At 42.3% G+C, this 23,695-nt stretch overlaps 1 protein-coding gene and 1 long non-coding RNA gene across 3 annotated transcripts; one reads left to right on the top strand and one right to left on the bottom strand.

Annotated features, from left to right (window-relative positions):
• Nucleotides 1-10,729: 10,729 nt before the first annotated feature.
• LOC110534627 (uncharacterized) lies at nucleotides 10,730-19,578 on the bottom strand. 2 transcript variants are annotated; one of them, XM_090187423.1, is made up of 7 exons: nucleotides 19,070-19,578; nucleotides 18,434-18,564; nucleotides 18,092-18,253; nucleotides 15,505-15,666; nucleotides 14,155-14,266; nucleotides 13,790-13,917; nucleotides 10,730-12,229 (listed from the first exon to the last, which is right to left on the bottom strand). In XM_090187423.1, exons 1-7 carry the CDS (start codon nucleotides 19,350-19,352, stop codon nucleotides 11,213-11,215), a joined length of 1,995 nt encoding a protein of 664 aa, XP_090043549.1. In that variant the 5' UTR covers nucleotides 19,353-19,578; the 3' UTR covers nucleotides 10,730-11,212. The 2 variants fall into 2 exon arrangements, with proteins under 2 accessions (XP_090043549.1, XP_090043550.1); XM_090187424.1 differs by having other exon boundaries at nucleotides 12,956-13,917.
• LOC149980159 (uncharacterized) lies at nucleotides 19,107-22,719 on the top strand. The gene is made up of 2 exons (XR_016483884.1): nucleotides 19,107-19,437; nucleotides 21,569-22,719. It is a non-coding gene; the product is annotated as an uncharacterized LOC149980159 (long non-coding RNA).
• The last annotated feature ends 976 nt before the right edge of the window (nucleotides 22,720-23,695 follow it).

Here is a 23,695-nt window from a genome sequence, read left to right on the forward strand (position 1 = left end):
CTTTGGAATTTATCTTTAGACCATGCTTCTCTCAATTACGAGACGGCTAAGGTTTGAGTAGAGACCAGCTGTTAGGAAAATTATGATTAAATGACTGAACAAATTGTCTTATTTTAAATGAAACTGTAACTAATTAAACTTATACTCTGTTTTATTATATCTGATTAACAATATGAGTTCATAATAAGGGATTGTGTGACACGGACAAGGAGTAATTGAAGTTCATGAACACCATTCCAACTAGGAAGAAAGGAATGGCTTGTGGATTAAGTAAACAGATAAGGTAGTTAACCTATGGTTGAACCGACGAAACTGAGCTCTGGGGTGTTTTAGATAAGGCTGTGAGTGCATTCCGAGGTTTTCTGTTAATTAAAACTGTCAGTTAAGTGGTGATCGATAATGGTGAGGAGTCAAAAGTTAATTCAGCTGTGTTGTGTGTCCTGTGTATGTGCTAGTGGGTCAGAATGAACTCAGAATGAACTTTTAAAGTTCCCTTTGTCTCGGTCGAGAGGAGGAGATTCATTTTTTAAGCAATGAAATTACGTCATGTTATTGTATATAAACTGTTGCTCGTGGTAACGTGGCAGCATTACCTATTATTGATAAGACTGCTCTCAGTCTATTTTATGCAAACAAGAATCTTACAAATTCTCATAAATTAGATTAAGGGAATTCAATTAATGAAAACACATTGGTATATATAAATTACAGTAACACCAGCTTACCTCGATAACCACGAGAGGGCTAAGGTTTCAGACGATTGCTGAATTCTTAACCATACCACGTGGTTAAACTCAGACTATCGAACCGACAGAATGAGAACAAATCTTTGATACTAATTACTAGTCTGCAGCTAGGAATTCGGTACCAGTGAACGCGAAGACCGACAACCGTCGAAACCTCTATACTATTACAACAATGCTGAATGTTACTCTGAACTAACCATTCTAACCACGGCAGAGAGAGAGAGGGAGGACAAACTCTCCAACAGAAGCAAACTTTCCAACAGAGACCACGACGACATACTGAGCATAAATATATATATTGATTGCAATTATTCCCGAATGAGTGTGCGTTCATGTGCAAAGGATTAGCATTTCAAATGTTATAATTATCAACTTTGTAGTGTCTTTTATCTCAGTCGACCCCCACTTCTCTTTTGTTCACCAAGCTGCGATGCCGGTTTAGCCCACTAGGGCACATTCGCTATCATTTCCTTGTAACTATATGTGTGCATTTCTGTGATTATTTAGTTAGTTAATAAATAAATAAATGATTTAAGACAATTTATGTATGGATGACTCATAGTGAAGACTGAGTTCATGCAGATAATTTTAATTTTTTTATTGGAATTTCACAATTTTCACCCATATTAAGAGATACAACAACAGAGACAAAAAAATATATAAAAAAATAAAATAAAAATAGCACTCACTTACACATACCTGCGTATATATATATATATACATACACACATACACACACACGTACATACGTACACCATTTTCCTCTTCCCGCTCGGTGCTTCTCTCACCCCATCCCCATCATTGTGTCTCTCAATACATACATTTTAAACAAATTTACAAACAGAAATTAAACAAAAAAGCTCAGTTTAAACCAATAAGTTAGGTTCCACACATGGAACGTACAGTGTAATTCTGAAATACATAGATCCCCACCATTCTAAGAGAATCCTTGCAGCATAATAGCTGATACCTCAGGTTCTAGGTCATTTAGATAAGGCTCTTTGTAGAACTGGTCTGTTTTAGAATGCAATGTACATGTCAGATATTCCAGAGGCAGCCATCCAAATAGTATCTTATGCCAATCTTTAATAGAAGGAACCTTATCACTAATCCACTGTAAAATTATGTTTTTCCTCGCTGCAAAGGTAAGGATGTTGTAAAGCCTCCTCTTACCCTCAAAAGTAACATGCCTACTCGGGAGACCCAACAGTAAATAAACTGGGTCCAATTCTAGATCAACCCCTAGGATCTTTTCAATTTCTTGCAGAACACCAGACCAGTATCTTTGTATTTTGGTACATGACCATAAACAATGTGTTAGGGTGCCTGTATCCGTTTTGCATTTAAGACACTGAGGAGAAGAGGAAGTGGGGCTAAAAGCATGTCTGCGATTTGGGGATATATGCAATCTGTGTATTATTCTTAATTGGATTGCTCTAGTACGATTACATATAGATATTGTTTTTGCATATCTTCAAATGTCCTCCCACAACTCTTCATCAATAGTAACAGACAATTCTTTCTCCAACACTTGTTTCACCCTCTGGGTGTTGACAGCAGAAAAGGACCTTAAAGCATCATAAAACAGACTTACAGACATTTTCCTTTGTGGGAAAAAAAAGCATTATTTCAATGACAGGCATATCAGGGTTACCAATTAAGGTGGTGCTCTTCAGAATATAATGTCTTACTTGTAGGAAGCGGAAAAAGTCCTGCTTTGGGAGTCGATATTTCTCGACCATCTGCTCAAATGACAATCAAATCTTATCAGAAAATAAGTCATTTAGTTTGCGTATGCCCTTATTAAGCCAAAAGTTCAATCCAGCATCCAGCAATCCTGGACTAAAATCTGGGTTGTTAAGAATTGGGGAGAGGGCAGAGGTTAGTTTGGACCTTCCCAGGAAGCATGGAACTGACCTCCATACTTTGAGTGTGTTAAGTGTAATGGGATTTTTGCAGTGATCTTCTACAGACTTGAAACTTCTGAAAAATTAAATATCCTGTAAGGGGTATTTTGAAAGAGAAGTCTCAATGTCTAACCAAATAGAGAAGTCATCATTTGTGATCCAGTCAGAAATATAACATAGGTGGGCACACCATTGATAGAACCTGATATTGGGCAGGTCCAAGCCTCCCATAGAACTTGGCAGCTGCAATATTGCCATCTTAAGTCTTGGCTTGCTCCATATAAAGGAACTTAGCCATCCATTTACATCCTTTATTACCTTATTGGAGAGTAATACTGGGATAATTTGGATTGGGTAAAGTAGTCTAGGTAAAATGTTCATTTTCAAGAGGGATATTCTACCCAAACAAGAAATCGGGAGAGAGTTCCAGCGCTCCAGATCCTGTCTTATTGTATCAAACAAGGGAACAGAATTGGCTTTGTACATTTGCTGGAATTTAGGAGTTACAAATATACCCAGATACATGAAACCTGAGGGAGACCATTTAAAAGGGAAGGGGGGAGAAGTATTAGGTACAGAGTGTAGGTTACCAAGTGGCATAGCCTCTGATTTAGTTAAGTTAATCTTGTAGCCTGAGAATTCGCTGAATAATTCAATAATATTAATAAGAGATGTAATTGAAGTCTCGGGACTAGAGATGAATATCAGGACATCATCAGCATACAAGCTTATTTTATGGTGAACATCACCAATGAGCAGCCCCTGTATAGCAGGAGGTACCCTGATGGCCTCGGCCAGTGGTTCCATAACGAGTGCAAATAAGAGAGGGGACAAAGGACAGCCCTGTCTGGTACCTCTGCATATAGAGAAACCATTTGACCTTAGCCCATTAGTAAGGACAGCAGCAGATCATCATATAAAACTTTCACCCATTTTATAAAGTTGTCCCCGAGACCAAATTTATTTAGAGCAAAGAATAGGTAAGACCACTCCACACGATCAAATGCTTTCTCAGCATCTAGGGAGAGCACAAGACCATCCATAGCACTTTGTCGGTAGGCTTGAATTACATTAAGAAGCCGCCTGACATTGTTGCATGACTTACGGCCCTTAATGAAGCCAGTTTGGTCTCCTTTCACAATTAGTGGCAGTGAGTCCTCTAATCTTGTGGCTAGAATTTTAGAAAGCAATTTTATATCCACATTCAGAAGGGAAATTGGTCTGTACGAGGAACAAGACTCTGGACATTTCCCTTTTTGAGAATAAGTGATATGTTGGCTTCTCTCAGCGTTTGAGGGAGCTGGTCATTTGAAAATGAGTGGTTAAACATATCACGCAATGGCTCAAGGATCAGTCCATGGAACTCTTTATAGAACTCACTACAAAACCCATCTGGTCCTGGGGCCTTACCATTTTGCAGATTCTTAATTGCGAACATTATCTCTTCCTCGGTAATAGGGGCATTAAGGAGAGACCTCTGTTCTTCGGAGATAGTAGGGAGCTCATTCTTAGAAAATAAGTTCTCCATTAATTTGGGTGCATCCTTTGGCAGTTCTGAGGCATAAAGGTTTGTATAAAATTTCTTAAATTAGTCATTTATCAATTTATTTGTATATAAATGATTGCCATCAGAATCAGTAATAGTAGCAATTGACTGAGAGACAGCTCTCTTTTTAGCTAGGTATGCCAAGTACTTTCCTGGCTTATCGCCATGTTCATATAGCTTTTGCCTGAAAAATCTAATTTTCTTTTCAGCGTCCTGTGTTAGGAGAGAGTCCAACGTTGATCTAAGGACTGATATTTCCTTTAATAGGGCAGGAGTGGGAGTTTTAATGTAGTCCTTCTCTGTAGTTCTCAAATTCACCCTCGAACGTTTTTTGCTTTCCACGCTTTTTCCGTCTCTTAGTGGCTGTGTACGACATAATCAGACCCCTGGCATACGCTTTACAGGTTTCCCAAAGGAGCAAGGGGTTATCTGTTGATTGAGAGTTAATAGATAAAAATGCTTTAAACTCTGTAATAAAATATGATGTGAATGTATGGTCTTTAAGAATGGTTGTATTCAACCTCCAATGTCTTGACCGATTGAATGCACCGTTGAGTTTTATGTCCAGGATCACCTCAGCATGATCAGATATGACTATGCTTCCTATCCCAGCGGATAAAACAGACTGCAAAGACGTCCTGGGCATAAAAAAGTTATCTATTCTAGTCTAACATCCATGAGGTGCAGAGAAAAAAGTGAACTCTCTGTTGGAGGGATGAAAATTTCTCCAGACATCCGCATACCCCAGATCATCACAAATAGCTTTAAGCTTTAAGTGACTTAGCTTGAGGAGAGAGTGAAGCTATACCGCTGGGAAACTTATCAATAAGGGGGTTCAACAAACAATTAAAATTGCCTCCAACCACTGCAGTGTCTGAGTTTAATTCTGAAAAGTCTAGAAATACCTTAGTGCGGAAATCAGAGGGGTGGGCAGGGGGGAAGTAAATATTAATTATGGAAATGTTCTGCCCTTGTAAAGTACCATTAATTATAACAAAGCGACCAAATTGATCTTTCACACAATTCAAGACCTTAAGTGGTAAGTTCTTTTTCACAAGAATTGCTACACCTCTACTTCTAAAATGATGAGAAAAACACTTGACCAAACCCCCCTTGTTGTAATTTCAGGTGATCCTTATCATCCAAATGAGTTTCTTGCAACAGGGCAATATCAAAATATTTTTTTATTCAAAAAAGACAGTACCTTTTTCCTTTTAATGGGGTTATGGCTCCCTCTAATGTTCCATGTACATACACACAGTCTGTTACCTGCCATTGCCCCTTGACCATTCAATATCCAGACTGAATCCTACTGTAAAAGTGGGGTGGTACCTTTTTCCATGTGTTGAACTCTCTTCTATCTCACCGAGCATAAACAAACGATATGAACCCTGAACTCGAACTATACTAAACCCCAAAATAAACATGTAAAGATCCAAAAGGGGGTTTCCCACTAGCTAACATGCAGGGGATTTCAACTTTCCAATGTAGACTCTTATGTCCGCATTGCCACTCAATAGCCTCATCCTTTATATATATGGAAATGAAAATCAATAGAAGAAGATTGAGGCTCTTCCACCTAAAACCAATTCTGGGCACCAATATGGATTCACACATATCTCAGCCTGAGCTATAGTGGCAGTTACTTTAGCAAGAAAAATAAGAAAGATACGAATATTACTGAACCGGAGTACGTGAGAACTCACACCACTGTTTCATGATCAGATTCAACCAAAAATAAAAACGTTATCCAATGCTGCGGAGGTGCAGCTTAAAGTTATTTACCAGAGAAAGTCAACAAACGCAGCAGCCTCTTCAGGTGTGTAGAGCTTTTTAGGCAATCCGTTGACCATAATCTTCAATGTGGCCGGGTACAGCAGTGCGTAGTCCATCTTCATTCTCCTGAGTCGAGCCTTCGCCTCATCAAACGCTTTGCGTCTTCGTACAACCGCTGTGGAATAATCATTGAAGAATTAGACCTTTGGACCTTTACGTTGACTACCATCAGAGCCGATGTTTCTAGCCGCGTCCATGACGCGCTGCTTGTCGGTGAAGTTGTGGAACTTTATTACCACTGGTCGTGGGAGCTGGTTGGGACCGGGTATCGGTGCTTGAGAGTGATGGGCTCTGTCCAGCTTCACACGACCAGCCTTAGTGTCCATTTGTAGTTAGCCAGGGATCCATTCCTCAAAGAATTTTACTGAATGTGTCCCTTCAGAATTTTCCGGGAGTCCCACAACACGAATATTACATCTGCGTCCTCGATTATCCAATGTCAATGTGCTCCTTCATTTCGCGCACCGGTTTCTCAAGTGTTTTTATCTTAGTGTCCATAGATGAAGTTGAAGTTTCCACTGTAGCAATTCTTCCTTCCGCCTCATCAAAACGTTTCACAACCCTCTGTAGTTCAGCTGATTGGCCTGCTATTGATTCCAAGACCGTTCTTATCTTAACGTTCTTCTCTTAACATCATTAGTAATGTTATCAGTCATCTTTTGAATCACCAGGTCCATTGTGCCTGGATCCGCAATGGTGTTAGCTTTACTAACGTTAGCTAACTCCTCCTGCACATCTACAGGGGTGGTGGATTTGGTTGAGTTCTTAGTAGTTCTGTTGGGCATGTTGTCAGAAATGTTTGAGAAATAGTCGTCAAGACTCATTGTAGGATCTAACTTATTTAGCCAATTCTACCACTTTTTCAAGCTAGGAGATTAATGTAAAATATACATTTACGAATGCCACGGGAGCTCGCTGAAACACAGTGCTCTCTCTACGGCGCCATTTTGTCCCCCAATTAGAAGACTAATTGATCAGATATTAAAATATCTGAAAGTTATATTAGGAAAATTATAACTTTGTAATCTGAATATTTTCCTTGGTGCCCCGACTTCCTAGTTAATTACATCTACTTGATTAGTTAATCACATAATAATAATTACAGAGAATTGATTTGATAAACTAAATAAGTCTTCAGTTTAATGATGCCAGCTTTGTGATGGCCACTCCAATACCTTGACTTTATTGTCCTTAAGCCATTTTGCCACACTTTGGAAGTATGCTTGGGGTCATTGTCCATTTGGAAGACACATTTGCAACCAAGCTTTAACTTCCTGACTGATGTCTTGAGATGTTGCTTCAATATATCCATGCAATTGTCCTTTCTCATGAAGCCATCTATTTTGTGACGTGCACCAGTCCCTCCAGCTGCAAAGCACCCCCACAACAGGATGCTGCCACCCTCATGCTTAGCAGCAATGCCTTCCATAGCATCAATGCCTTCCTCTTGCAGGAACTGCTGACACACTCCAGCCACATGAGGTTTAGCATTGTCTTGCATTAGGAGGAACCCAGGGTCAACCGCACCAGCATATGGTCTCACAAGGGGACTGAGGATCTCATCTCGGTACCTAATGAATCAAATCAAATCAAATGTATTTATATAGCCCTTCGTACATCAGCTGATATCTCAAAGTGCTGTACAGAAACCCAGCCTAAAACCCCAAACAGCAAGCAATGCAGGTGTAGAAGCACGGTGGCTAGGAAAAACTCCCTAGAAAGGCCAAAACCTAGGAAGAAACCTAGAGAGGAACCAGGCTATGTGGGGTGGCCAGTCCTCTTCTGGCTGTGCCGGGTGGAGATTATAACAGAACATGGCCAAGATGTTAAAATGTTCATAAATGACCAGCATGGTCAAATAATAATAAGGCAGAACAGTTGAAACTGGAGCAGCAGCACGGCCAGGTGGACTGGGGACAGCAAGGAGTCATCATGTCAGGTAGTCCTGAGGCATGGTCCTAGGGCTCAGGTCCTCCGAGAGAGAGAAAGAAAGAGAGAAAGAGAATTAGAGAGAGCACGCTTAAATTCACACAGGACACCGAATAGGACAGGAGAAGTACTCCAGATATAACAAACTGACCCTAGCCCCCCGACACATAAACTACTGCAGCATAAATACTGGAGGCTGAGACAGGAGGGGTCAGGAGACACTGTGGCCCCATCCGAGGACACCCCCGGACAGGGCCAAACAGGAAGGATATAACCCCACCCAATTTGCCAAAGCACAGCCCCCACACCACTAGAGGGATATCTTCAACCACAAACTTACCATCCTGAGACAAGGCCGAGTATAGCCCACAAAGATCTCCCCCACGGCACAACCCAACCTAATGGCAGTCAGGCTACCTATGGAGAGCACATGGAGTGCTGTGCGGCCCCCCAAATAAATGCCACCCCACACCATGACTGACCCACCGTCAAACCGGTCATGCTTGAGGATGTTGCAGGCAGCAGAACGTTCTCCACGGCCAACTGAAATAAATCCTTCTCTCTACTATTATTTGGACATTTCACATTCCTAAAATAAAGTTGTGATCCTAACTGACCTAAAACAGGGAATTTTTACTAGGATTAAATGTCAGGAATTGTGAAAAACAAAGTTTAAATGTATTTGGCTAAGGTGTATGTAAACTTCCGACTTCAATTGTAAATGGAAACTAAAATCTGGACATTGACTAACCAGAACAACCTGTTTTTTTTGCTAACTCCAATAATGGTCGTCCCGTGCGAATCAACATCCCCGTGTTTTTAGATTAATGTCTTGAGTTTGACAGTTGTTTCTCGCGATTTGAGCAAGAAAACAATAACTGATTCGATAAATTGAGCAAAGTACGTTTTGTGCGAATGAATTCACCAAATCCATCATTGGAAAATATGGCGACTATTTAATGCCACACTTGCTGTTAATAGATCGCAAAGTAGCATACATCTGAGCTAAACTTTTGGAACAAGTTCACTTTCTCATCCATAGCCTAAAAACGCATGTCAAGCGCAAGTTATCTGTTTAGCTCACACCTGAAGGCTGGGGGCATTTAGGACGTATTCTACTGCGGATAGCTAAAATATCCGAATGATTATGATCACACTTCCTCAATTCAAATATTAGGGCGACACTTTACCAAATATGGTTTGGTATGGTTTAGAAACTTGGGAACCAAACTCAAATTATCAGCCTAGTCTGTCATCGCCTGGATTTCTTGAATAATCTTCACGCCTAGAAAAAAAACCTATAGGCTTCCGTCATAACTGTCAATTTATAGAAGAAAAAAAAGAAAGCATCACGGGGGCAAAAAAACGAATCCCGTCTGAATCGTTCACCGGGATAACGGACATAAATAAATAAATAATAAATACATAACCGCGGTTCTCTAGTAATACTAGTCCCGTGAGAATAGGGCTATAGACTTCATAATAACTCCTGCAGAATTAGTATGTATTGCACTAAAATGATACATCAAACGTAGGCAATTTCTTTCTGCATCTTGAGATAATGCAATGCTCAATTAGATACCATCATCATAAAAGCCTCAGAAAAACGGATAGTATTTTAACCACATCAAATATGCATCGAAGTCGAACTGAAATCTTATCAGAAACACGTTGGGCCGTTTTCACAGGTTTATTTTTCCTGACAACCTGTCAAACTGATGTCATTTGAAGATTTTATACAGAAAATCTGTCCCGTTATTTATTTATTGTATTTTTTTCCCAAGTACCTAAACGTCTTCACCAATGTCAACTAAATCGAAGCATTCATTCTATCGATCTATTACGTTATTCTACTGAGCTAGGGTATAGTTAGTATTCTAGGGCAACATAATGGCAAAAGAGAAGCTACAGTGTATCTAGTTATAAACAAGTTGATTAATAGCATACCAAAACGTCGGACGTTATAAGTTGAAACATATCTATATCAGGCAACAAAAAATAAAACCCTGCACCCCCTTGTCAAAAAAATCGTTCTGCAGTCTTTGACTGTAGCCAATAGCGCATTTTCTATATGAACTATAGGGTTAGGGTGGGCTTCAGAATGTCTTTTTTTTCTTCATGAGCATGGCCTTATTTCTATTACGGCATATTGGATGACTTTCATTCATATTCCATTCACCCAGTTCAATGTAACATTGATAGGTTTAGGCTACTACATGATAGTCAAATTTTCCCTATACCCATTATGAGGTTGCTACCACCTAGCCTATGAATGAAAGTTTACAAAGTAGGTGTACACAGGTCGACAGAATTATTTGAGGTGACAGAGTTACACATGGACAGACAGTGAATGACACATTCAATACCGCCTTGCACACTCTTCCCTGCATCTAGCTGATCTAATGTGTAATCATTCGTCCAACAGTTGCAAACGAGAGTTTCCATTGGACAAATTCAGGTATGTTTATCCCCGTTTCGTTCCGGTTAAGAAACGTTTTTCAACAGAATGGTCAGAAAGTATCACCAGTAATCACAGTTCACTTTAATAGCGGCCAAGTTGTATTCCATTAGAAAACAGTGTGTTTTAATCAATGATTTGATGGCGTAACTATATTAGTAGTCTTATCTAAAAAGGATAACTTTTTTCAATGTTTTACTATTTTAAAAAAAAGAAATTCAAGTCCTCCCCTTCCTCCTCTGAGGAACCTCCACTGGTGTGATGAGGTCAGATGTGATATATACTAGTCTCAATGAAAGTCTTTGAATGAAAAGTCCCATTTCGTGTTTATTAAACATAAACAAGTGTTAAATACACCAACATACACCTGTCTCAACTACAAATCTGTATGATAAACTACATTTATTTTCTCATTAAGTGTCTTTGGAAAGAAATTAAGTAGTTGAATGGCATTTGTGAACATCATATGTACGCAGTACAAACACAATATGTAACAGACTTTTTAGGCTTATAAATGTCTGGATGCAATATTCTACCCAGGAATATTCAACACTATTACTCTCATTATTCCAAAAATGACAATTCATGTTTGTCTTTAATTCAGGGTTTGAGTGGTATGGTTACTTTCTATGTTATAGAGTGGAATGGTTTTCTATTGGTGTGTCCTGAGGTAGCTCCTCTCTGAGAATCTCTTCCCACAGTGTGTACAGGCGAACAGTCACTCTCCCGTGTGGACCTTGAGGTGCATCTTCAGCTGGTGCTGGCTGGAGAATCTCTTCTCACAATGGGGTCAGCTGGAGGATTTCTCCCTTGTGTGGACTCTCTGGTGCCTCTTCAGGTTGCCAGCATGGGCAAAGTGCATGTGACACTGGGTACAGCTGAAGGGTTCCTCCTCATTGTGGACACCCCTATGCCTGATAAGGTTACTCAGGAAGGAGAAGCTCTTGTAACACAGCTTACACTTGAAGGGCCTCTCCTTGGTGTGAACGGTCTGGTGTTGCTTCACATAGTTTGCCTCAGAGAAGCGCTTCCCACACGTGGGGCAGGCATACGGTTTGTCGGCGTCCGTCCTAATGCGTTGCTTCCCACGTTGTGACCCAGATGAGGTAGAAGCAGGAGCCACCACCCTCAGGTCGTTAGTCTTTGAGCTCCCTCCTTGACCTCTAGCCATTGTTTGGGTGTTGTTGAGATTGGGTGCCGTGTTATAGGCTAGGTACCTCTTGTGGTGAACACCCATCCTGACCCGGTCTGTATTGGTGGGGTAACCATGAGGTAACTGAGGAAGGCTAGACCCAGGCCTCCTATGAACCCAGTCATTAGGCATTAGATGAGACCCTGAAGGAGAAGACAGACTTCCTGTTAGACTACCCCCAAGGGGTTCACTCACCACTGTTTGTGAAGGCTGAAGCCCAGGGTGACCTTCTCTGTTCATCATGGACACTGTGGTGTTTGTATCATAGGAACAGGAAGGTCTATCTCTATCAGCCCCAGGCCCTGCTTCATCCCTGCACTGAGACTGTGAAGAGAAGGGTCTGGGCTGCAGACTGGATCCCTGACTGGAGCCTCTGTCTCTCTGATGACCACCAGGGTTGAGGTTATTCAATCCACCTGTCCACTGGTTGTGCTCTGTGTGGTGGTAGAGTTTCTGTCCCTCATGGTTGGGTCTTGGTTCCAACTCGGGAAGGAAGAGCGACGGCTCCTGATCCAGGGTACTGATCCGGGGCCAGGGTGTGTGCCCAGCCGCCTCAGAGGCCCAGTGTCTCCAGCCAGCAACACCGGATATCAGCAGGTCCTCATGGACAGCAGACTGTAAACACAAATTGTACAGAAAAGCATACAAGTTTATATAAGAAACTCTGCTGTACAACACAGAAACATGATATTATAAAATGTTAACCACAGTCAAGCCCATCTCTAACACTGTGATTGAAGTACCTAACAATATGGAACCTTTGGGGTTTATTATAAAACAATTCCATATGTGTTGAATCAAGAATGAAATATAATGTTCTGGTTAGACTGAGACAAGGGAAACTCAGTCCCTGCAATGATACAAAAATAACCAAGTCAGTCAGCACAGAGTAAATTTTGTATTTAATTTCACAAAATGATCATACACTAAGACAACTTGAAGTATAGTACTTTTATTGCACAAAACGATACGTGACAAATATAATAACTTTTTCACTATGGTAACACTTGACCTTTTCTGTAAATCTGGTACCCCCTTTTCCACATTGGAAAAGGCTCAACATTACATAACACACAACTTCACATAAAGTAAACATTAATTAAGGCACCATAATTATCTCACTATAAAACACCAGTATTAACCTAAAGGGGGAAAATGTGTCACTCTTCATCAGTGAAGTATTTGTACAGACACCATCACAACAACCATCACCATATCATCTACTCTGCCTCATCATACTCATTCTTTCTTCAGTTCACCTCATCCAGTTCCCTCCTACATCCAAAACCAACAGAATTAACTACAAACATACTAGCTAGTACTACATAACATGTTACTTACTATACTCTATACATGGGCCATGTGCATTTTCTGCTGATGTATCCTAAGGTAGCTCCTCTCGGAGAACCTCTTCCCGCAGTGCATACAGGCAAACGGCCTCTCTCCCGTGTGGACCTTCAGGTGCATCTTCAGTTGGTGCTGGTGGGAGAACCTCTTCTCACACTGGGGGCAGCTGAAAGGTTTCTCCCCTGTGTGGACCCTCTGGTGTCTCTTCAGGTGGTGCTGATGGGAGAACCTCTTCTCACACAGTTGGCAGCCGAATGGTTTCTCCCCCGTGTGCATCCTCTGGTGGATCTCCACCTGTTTGGGGAAACTGAAGGCTTTCCCACAGAATGAACACGGGAAGCGCTTCTCTTTGCCACCGGATCTACTGATAACGTCACTACTACTGTCATTTGTCAATGGGCTGGTGCTGCCATTTAGTTTTGAGTCACTGGCATTGTCTGAGGTCTGGTTTAACATTAGGAAAGTGTGAGAAGGATGAAGGCCAGGGAGTGTCTGTGTTGTCGCAGGGTCCATGTTCCAGTTGATAGATCCTATAGAAGGCAGGCTGAAGGCAGCACCTGTTAGGGGGTTAACCTGAGGCATCAGTCTCTCTGAATCACAACTATTGGAGCAGGACGGAGCATCCCTACCCGAGTCTGTGTCTGTTCTCTCCCGCCTCATATGGACACCTCCCCGTCCCCGCAGACCAAATCTACGCCTCTCCCTGGTCACAGCCAGTCTGTTGTCATGGAGACTAAGATTGGTTGTTGTTTTGTGTCCCACTATCTGTTTCTGGTTAACAGTGTTGTTCCCCAGCCCAGAGTTGAGGACGCTGTCCCATCCACTGACCTCCACTATGTCACCTCTGGTCCTGGCCTGCTCAGTGATGTTGTTCCCTGGGCGCTTGACTGCACTGATCTGGGTCTGGGAATCCAAGATGGGAGCCCAGTCTCCTGTGTTAGCCTCCAGCCAACCACCTGCAGGAAGAGGTAACAAAATAGACTTTACATGGCATAGAAAACTTTACGTATGTTGTTTTTTTACCTGGTCAATCACCTGGTTATACATTATATACATCATACATTATAATGTGTGTTTTTATATGTAAACATAAATTGTATTTATGAATGAAGAAAAAATAGAATAGCCAGGTGCATCACTATTCCCATTGTAGATCTATTACTGTATGTAGGCTATATGTATTTCTCCCTTACCTTGCTCCCCCATCTTTAGTCCACTCGGCAGGTCAATACTATCTGGTCCGTCTTCTATTGTCTCCTCTTTGACCAGCAGCAGATCAGGCTTCCAATCATCCATGTCTACTGACTGTAAGAGATACAGAGTGAGAGGATGTTGGATCAAGAAATCTGATATGAGCACCCTGCTATGGAGCATTTTCTGATTGAGCAATTAGGGATTGCTGTGAGTACTATGCAAACAGGTCAATTGATTTGATACTATGCAAACGTGTTAGTTGATTTGATTACTTGACACTCTTTAACAGTTTGATTATTTAAAAGGCATGGTCCCACACTTAAGACAAAATTCACCAAGACCTCATTAGTTAATTTGATTACTTGACAGTTGTGATGGATTTATTTTTTTTACCCAAATTTCGTGGTATCCAATTGGTAGTTACAGTCTTGTCTCATTGCTGCAACTCCCTTATGGACACGGGAGAGGTGAAGGTCGAGAGCCGTGTGTCCTCCGAAACACAACCCAACCAAGCTGCACTGCTTCTTGACACAATGCCCACTTAACCCGGAAGCCAGCCGCACCAATGTGTCGGAGGAAACACTGTGCACCTGACAACCGTGTCAGCGTGCACTTTGCCTGGCCCGCCACAGGAGTCGCTAGGACAAGGACATCCCTGTCGGCCAAACCCTCCCCTAACCCGGAAGAGATGTTTGTGCATTTCCAATAACTAATTTCTGTGTTCATACAAGTGACTGACTGAACAAATCCTCAATATCAGTATCTGCAATTTGGCAGTACACTCAGAACTTTGTTTTGAGAACGAAAGGATATCTCAGTTTCAAGGTCTCAGCTTGTACAGAAGAAGCCTGGTGAGGTATTCGTCTGTCACATGCATGAACCAAACGTTAATGAGGAATTAATTATGAATGATGAATAAGCTAAATCATGCTAATATAACTTGACTGCGTAAATATTTAAGACAACTAACGGGACTGCCCCGGTAGAGCTCACTTCAGACTGATACCTTATGCATCTAAGTTTGACTGACCTCTCAGCATGCTGGTAATAAACAATGATTCATTTAAGATTGACTTTGAGTGTCCCATGTGTAGAATTTCCATGACACACACTTTAATGGTTTGACAATTCAAAGGCATGGTGCCACACGTAAGACACAATTATTAAAACCTGGGCCTGTATCCACAAAGTCTCAGAGTAGGATTGCTGATCTAGGATCCTTCCATATAAATCTTATTCACTATGCTCTAAAATACTAAACTGATCCTAGATCAGCACTCATACTCTGAGTGGCTTTGTGGCTATGCCGCTGACCTAAAACCATTCAGACAGTAGTTCAGTGGGCTCACCTCAGTGAGACTGTGTGTGGTCCTGTGCTGCTCAGCTGGTTCCTCTGTGGGTTCAGGAGGTGTAGTCTGGTTGTCCTCCACGACCATGGTCCCCTCAGGGTTCCCCAGACCCTCCTCCCACCCCTCCTCCTTCACCAGCAGCACCTCTGGACCCTCCTCCTCCTGGATGAGAGGTGATACAGATTACACAGACATACACTCCCTCAGATATGTACACACAGATAATAAACACACTTTCAACATGGAGTGTTTACCCATCCCCACTACGTTTGAGTCCTATACTGTAGTTACAGAATGACTTCATTGTTTTTAAACCCATCATGGTGGACATAAATATGATGTGGGTAAAAATAAGTCAGCTATGATAAGTCAAAAGTCATCAGACAAACCTGACAAAACTATTCTGATGTGTACAGTAGGTGTTTGTTGGTGTGTGGGTATCACAGAAGTTTGGTGGCACCTTAATTGGGGAGAACGGGCTTGTGTTAATGACTGGAGCGGAATAGGTGGAATGGTATAAAATACATCAAACACATGGTTTCCAGGTGTTTGACGTCATTCCATTTGCCATTCTCCTCTCAGCAGTCTGCTGTGGTAGGTATGTGTAGGTATATTTAGTAAGTGCAAAATGTATATTGGGTAAAACGTCATGTTTATGCAGAATATGTTGAGATCAGAAGTGATGTATACTAAAGAGTCTCAATGACAGTCTTGGAATGAAAAGTCACATTTTGTGTTTATTAAACATAAACGAGTTCTAAATACACCATATGAAAACCACACATACACATGTCACAGTAACAAATCTGTATTTACTCGATAAACTGCATTTCTTTTCTCATTAAAAGTGTCTTGGGAATTTTTGGGGTAGTTGAAAGGAAGTAATGATTTAACATCAAATGTACAGTACAAACACAATATGAAACTGACTCATTAGGCTTATATATATATGCCTTATATATCACACAATGTCTGGATACTATATTCTACCAAGGAATATTCAACACTGAAATCTGTTACTCTCATTATTCCTTGTTCAGCCTCATGCTTCAACACTTAGTTATTGCAGAAATTGACCCACTACTGCTGTTTACTTTGTGCATCGAAGTCAGAGATCATCAACTAGATTCAGCTGTGGGCCGATATCTTTCTTGCAGATGGTCAAGGGGCCGGAACATAATTATAATTTGTAGACTGAAAATTGACCGCAAGAAGCCCAAACAGATATAATATTTGACAAAAATATAATCATTTCAAAACTTGCTTAAATTTGAATACGATCACATATCTTTCTATTAAACATGGGAAAACTCAGGAACAGATTTCCAAAATTAAAATCAATTGGAACTGATTTGCTGGTGTTTTATTTCCAACAATAAAAACAAATACGAATGTATTCGTTTTAAATTGCTTAGATAACTGAAGCGCGAGCCGCCAGTTGGTGAACCCGGATCTACATCATCTCGCTGAGTCTACCTTTACGTAGTGTTGAATATTCAACCCAGGAATATTCAACACTGAAATCTGTTACTCTTGTTAATCCAAATGCATCTGTGGATCTTTTCTGCAGACAACAATGACAATTAATGGTCGTTTTTAATGCAGGAGGTGATCAACACTTCAGAAGCTATAGAGTGGAATGGTTTTTCTTCTGGTGTATCTTGAGGTAGCTCCTCTCTGAGAACCTCTTCCCACATTGTGTACAGGCGAACGGCCTCTCTCCTGTGTGGACCTTCAGGTGCGTCTTCAGCAGGTGCTGACGGGAGAACCTCTTATCACACTGAGGGCAGCTGAAGGGTTTCTCCCCTGTGTGGACCTTCTGGTGCCTCTTCAGGCTGCCAGACTGGGCGAAGCGCATGTGACACTGGGGGCAGCTGTATGGTTTCTCTCCTGTGTGGACCCTCTGGTGGATCTCCACCTTCTGGGCGCAGCTGAAGCCTTTGTTACAGAACATGCAGAGGAACCGTTTCTCTTTACTATTGCCTGATGTGGCTCCCCCTCCCTGAGTCTGGGCTCCAGTCCTGTCGTTTGAGTTCAATACCTGATCGAAAAGGATACGCCCGTGTGAATCAGAAGGCCCCATCGACGTGGACACTAAGCTTTCCCTGTAATCTAAGAAATCTCTGCCCTGTGAGTGTCCATCGCCTAGGTGACTATCTGCATTCCATGTGGGAGGAGTGTCGCCCTCCACTTTCACTGTCACTTCATCTACAACTAGACCCTTCCTTTTCTTATCTAGGCATCCTTCAGAGTACACACTACTACTGTACCGATTCCAGTCTCCTCTAGATAGATCAGTCTGTGTCTCTAAACCCAGGGGCATGTTGCCAGGGTCCATCTCTGTAGTGTAAGAACAACACGGATCATCGCCAGCATTTAACACATCACCTGAATCTGGATTGGAATGAACCGTCCTCGGGCTCGGGTTACTGTAAAGTAAATATTCTGAGCTTGGAGCAGGAGGACACCCCAGTCCCCCAAGCCCCAGTCTCTCCGAGTCTGACCTGTGGTCAGATCCTGTGTGTGTTACTGTTAAAGTCTCTGTGTTGGTCTCTGACTTGAGGACGGTGTTCAGCGTTCCACTGACCTCCGTGATGCTGTGTCGGGTCCTGGGCTGCGCTGGGGCGGGGTCCTCCGTGGCTACAGGGAGCGCTCCAGTCCCTCCAGTCTTGATGTCTCTGCTGTGCCGTGGGTCTTCTTCTACTTCAGACCTATCCAGCTTGACCCCAGGACTTTCAGCCTCTGCAGACTGACACAAGAAGAGAGGAGGCTATTGGATAACAATGTCATATGGAAGTCTCACAAGCTCCTCTATGGCATATAAATGAGGATGAACATATGAGCAAGTGAATAACTGAGGGGAGCCTTGCTGAAATAAACTGGCCACATTTGATGTACTGTAATTTTGATGTAATACTATTACACTAACCTCTATCATGATAACATGCTGGGTTGAGGTTCCACTCCCCTCATCAACAGTGATTGGTTGGTCATCTCTCCATGTATTGTGTCCTGCTGGCTTCACAAAGCTCCTGTGGCCTCCAGTGAGATTTCCTTCACCTGATAGAGTGATTGGGGGAAAAGAGGTGGTTAAATTGGGTACTGTCAATGCTTACCTCTATGTTGTAGACTATTGACAGTTTTAACAAGATCTAGAATTGGCAAGGATGTAAGGTAACACTTCTCATAACTTATTGATATACTATTTATTGATGTAAGTATTATGTTCCATGTATCACATTGTTGAGTAAATAATAGGAAATGTAGTAAATCAAGAATCTGGTTAGAATATGATGGATAAGTAATCAGGGGAATTATTGCATACTGTCCAGAAACTGACCAAGACCAAATTCTGGGTAACACATCTGAACACATGTACAGAGGGGAATGGGGCTACTGTACTGAGCTATATATGAACATCACAGGAGGTTGGTTGCAGCTTAATTGGGGAGGACGCGCTCGTGGTAATGGCTGGAGCAGAATTAGCAGAACGGTATCAATGTGTTTGATGTCATTCATTTGCACCGTTCCAGACATTATAATGAGCCATCCTCCCCTGATTTACCTCTTGCGATTCCTCTGTATCGGTCGAGGATCTTGACACTACTGGGACGACTGGCGAGGACGCGCTCTCGCATTGTCCTCTCGGCGCGCTCCCGTGCCGTCTTCAGTTCCAGTAGCTGTAGTTTCCTCCGCAATACCCTGTTTTCTTTCTGGCTTTGAGTTATTTCCAAACGAAACACTGCATAGTCGTCGTCTACGAGTTTACATATATCTGCCACGGCTGCATTCGCTAGCACCTCCATAATGGAGGCAATTTGAGTGTGAAAAACCATACAGTTAGCCATTGTTAGCTAACGTTAGCAGCTAGCGTTACCAAATAACGTATATCGAACAAGTCCCTTTTCCAACGCGAATTAAAGACTACATGGGGTGAGTATGTAATGCTGTTAAGTTCAATTAGTCATATTTTGAGTTCCATGGTGTTAATAAACGTATAATTAACGACAATAAAAACGCTAACGTGGAAATTATTCCTGGTCACTGTTCACTTCCGTTTACTTCTTCTTCTCTGAAGTTTAACGGCGGTTGACATCCAATTTGTTACATTACCGCCACCTACTAGACTGCAGTACTTCTACTTTGCTTGAAAAATAAAAATGTAAGAAATAAATACCCTACCATCTAACTTTATAATTTCAAAATTGTATATAATTAGCACCACCCTACTTCACTAATTAACCTTATTTATTCCTACCTCAAGCCATCATCCTGAAAGGATGGTACATCAGCACTTTTTTTTTGAATTGTACACCTTTTTCTCCCCAATTTCGTGGTATCCAATTGTTTAGTAGCTACTATCTTGTCTCATCGCTACAACTCCCGTACGGGCTTGGGAGAGACGAAGGTTGAAAGTCATGCGTCCTTCGATACACAACCCAACCAAGCCGCACTGCGTCTTAACACAGCGCCATCCAACCCGGAAGCCAGCCGCACCAATCTGTCAGAGGAAACACCGTACACCTGGCAACCTTGGTTAGCGCGCACTGCGCCCGGCCCACCACAGGAGTCGCTGGTGAGCGATGGAACAAGGATTTCCCTACCGGCCAAACCCTCCCTAACCCGGACGACGCTAGGCCAATTGTGCGTCGCCCCACGGACCTCCCGGTCGCGGCCGGTTACGACAGAGCCTGGGCGCGAACCCAGAGTTTCTGGTGGCACAGCTGGCGCTGCAGTACAGCCACCCAGGAGGCGCAGGACATCACCACTTAACACACCCTGTAACTCTTCTGTCAAGTCTCGCACACCAAAATACCTTTTTGCAGCTGCCACCACAACCTCAATTTTCTGCAACTTCCGTTCCATCCCTGCAGTACAGTTTATAACCATTGCTATAAATGCTAAAAATCCAATCTTACTGAAACTTATATCACTTTTTAGCCTATCCCTCCCTGGTACAGATCTACTACTCACACCACTCCTCTCAGGATCCCTCCCCCTTGACCCATGTTCCTCTACTTTCTTCACTGCCTCAGTATATGACAACTTCTGCACTACTCTAACCCTGGAAACCTTAACCTGCGTCTCACACAGGACATTTCTGATCCCCAGTCCCATGGGCACCCCTACAATTAACACATACCATTACTTTCCCCAATGCTACACATTCCTTTGTCTCATGCCCTTCTGCACACTTCTCACACCTAGGAACCTCCCTCCTACACACTGCTGCCACATGCCCATAAACTTGGCACCTGTAGCATCGTAATGTATTCGGCTCATACACTCATACAGGATAACTTATATATCCAAACTTCACTTTGTCGGGCAAAGACTCAACTTCAAAACTAAAAAAAACAGACAATGACTCTTCTGTTTCCCCACTCTCACCACCCTGCCTGCGTCGTATCAAACGACGAGCATCACAAACATGGGGAATCTTTCCCCTCAGCTGGTCAACTTTTATATTTACTGCTACCCCAGTTATCACTAATTTCATTGGTTGCCTTTTCTTGAGAGCGAAACAATTTACTCTCCTTCCCCTATTTGTTTTACTCCGAGCGCCTTCTCCTTCTGACCAACAGAAACACAAACAATTATCACTAGACCACTTCTGGTTACCCTCACCGATTCCATGTTACCCAACTCTTTTTTCACCCACCGTGAGACCACAAATGGATCAGCCAAAAGGCAAGAGTCCACTTTTTCCTTAAACTTCAGTCCTACTGTCACAGACTCATCTTTTTCCTGACCCTCGGTGCATACCTCGGTCTCCGATAACTTCCTCACACCTACCACCTCTGATACTTTGACCTCATTCACTTCCATTTCTCCTCCTGTCTTCAGCTCACTCTGCTTACACTTTCTACCATTCTTTAACAAACCATCTCCCTTTTTTCCACCATTTTTATTCGACTCAAGCTCATCCTCCTCTTCGCTCTCTCTCTTAGACCTCCTCTCCCTCTCTTTTTCCCCTCCATTCCTCGTCCGTTTTCCAAGTATACGTCTCCTTATGATAACACGGTACTACTCCTGACAACCATCTTGTTCTTGCTTTCTCTAGGGACTCCCTTTCCACCACCTCTAACCAACATCAGCATGTCGTCAGCCAATCGCATACTCGACCAGGGGAAGATCACTTGATGGAATGGCACACTTCCGTTTACACTGAAGAGAAAGGATATGAATGGTGGTGTCATAGCTCAAAGGGTGTAGCTAAATGAAAAGTGTATTCGCTCTGTTTTTTTAAATACGGTACTGATTATTACGTTACACGTCAAGTCTCCAATTCAAGTGTCTTTCAAGCTCAGAGCATATTTGTTTATAAAGAACAGTGTGTTAGCAAGAACATAGTAGAATAGAATGGAATATAATTATTTTATTCCATCTACAGCACCTCATTAAGGTAAATATTCAACGGTGCTTTATTTTTTTATTTAACCTTTATTTAACTAGGCATGTCAGTTAAGAACAAATTCTTATTTACTATGACGGCCTACCAAAAGGCAAAAGGCCTCCTGCGGGGACGGGGATTAAACATAAAGATATAGGACACAACACTACATAAAGAGAGACCTAAGACAACAACATAGCAAGGCAGCAACACATGACAACACAGCATGGTAGCAACACAACATGACAACAACATGTTTGCAAAAACATGGCAGCAGCACAAAACATGGTACAAACATTATTGGGCACAGACAACAACACAAAGGGCAAGAAGGTAGAGATAACAAGGGACAATCAGGGTTAGTGTGTCAGCTGGTGTGAAAGAGAAGCGATTATGATATAGGAAACCAAGTCTAGATTTAATTTTAGCCTGCAGCTTTGATATGTGCTGAGAGAAGGACAGTGTACCGTCCAGCCATACTCCCAAGTACTTGTTTGAGGTGACTACCTCAAGCTCTAAACCCTCAGAGGTAGTAATCACACCTGTGGGGAGAGGGGCATTCTTCTTACCAAACCAAATTACCTTTGTTTTGGAGGTGTTCAGAACAAGGTTAAGTGCAGAGAAAGCTTGTTGGCTGAGACAGCAGATGTTCTGACTTTGTACACTGCACTCTTTGAGAGAGGTTGTTAGCAAACCAGGTAAAAGACCCCCTCAGAGACACCAACACTCCTTAGCCGGCCCACAAGAATGGAATGGTCTACCGTATCAAAAGCTTTGGCCAAGTCAATAAAACTAGCAGCACAACATTGCTTAGAATCAAAGGCAATGGTGACATCATTGAGGACCTTTAAGGTTGCAGTAACACATCCATAACCCGAGTGGAAACCAGATTGCATACCAGAGAGAATACTATAGACATCAAGAAATCCAGTCAGTTGATAATTGACAAGTTGATAGTTGAACACTTGATAAACAGGGCGAAATAGAAATTGGCCTATAACAGTTAAGATCAGCTTGATCTCCCCCTTTAAATAAAGGACGCACAGTGGCTGCCTTCCAAGCAATGGGAACCTCCCCAGAGAGGACAGACAGGTTAAAAAGGTCAGAGACAGGCTTGGCGATGATAGGGGCTGCAACATTAAAAAAGAAAGGGTCTAAACCATCTGACCCAGATGTTTTTTGTGGGTCAAGTTTAAGGAGGTCCTTTAGCACCTCAGACTCAGTGACCGCCTGCAGGGAGAAACTTTGTAGCGAGACAGGGGATAAAGAGGGAGGAGCATCAAGGCTAGTCGCATTAGAAGGGGTGGGAGATGAGGAAATGTTGGATGGGCAAGGAGGCATGGCTGAGTCAAATAGGAATCCTGATGTAATGAAGTGGTGATTAAAGAGCTCAGCCATGCGCTCATTGGCAGTAACAAACACATCATCAACCTCAAGGGACATGGGCAGCTGTGAGGAGGAGAGTTTCTTCTCCAGGTCATTAATCGTTTTCCAAAACTTCTTGGGGTTAGACCCACAGAAAGAGAACTGCTCCTTAAAGTAACTTACTTTGGCCTTCCGGATAGCCTGGGTGCACTTATTTCTCATTTGCCTGATTGGGAGCCAGTCAGCCTGAGTATGCGTGTGCCGAGCCTTTCGCCAAATGGAATTCTTGAGGTGGAGTAACTCTGCCAGATAACGGTCAAACCAGGGGCTGAGCCTGTTTTTAATTATCTTTTTTTATGGGGGCGTGTTTGTTATCAATACCACTAAAAATATAAAAAAAGAATGTCCAATTGTCTTCGACAGAAGGGATCA

This window comes from Oncorhynchus mykiss, chromosome 10 (assembly GCF_057628025.1).
Source record: "Oncorhynchus mykiss isolate SJ-2025 chromosome 10, ASM5762802v1, whole genome shotgun sequence".
NCBI lineage: Eukaryota > Metazoa > Chordata > Actinopteri > Salmoniformes > Salmonidae > Oncorhynchus > Oncorhynchus mykiss.

Bases quoted from the DNA above. Each gene is read 5' to 3' on its own strand.
- LOC110534627 (XM_090187423.1), bottom strand. From the start codon at position 19,352: ATGGCTAACTGTATGGTTTTTCACACTCAAATTGCCTCCATTATGGAG. The intron at 18,565-19,069 runs GTAAATCAGGGG...TCACTCTATCAG, and splicing joins ATACAGAGGAATCGCAAGAG to GTGAAGGAAATCTCACTGGA. The intron at 13,918-14,154 runs GTAAGGGAGAAA...CTCTTCCTGCAG, and splicing joins ACTAAAGATGGGGGAGCAAG to GTGGTTGGCTGGAGGCTAAC.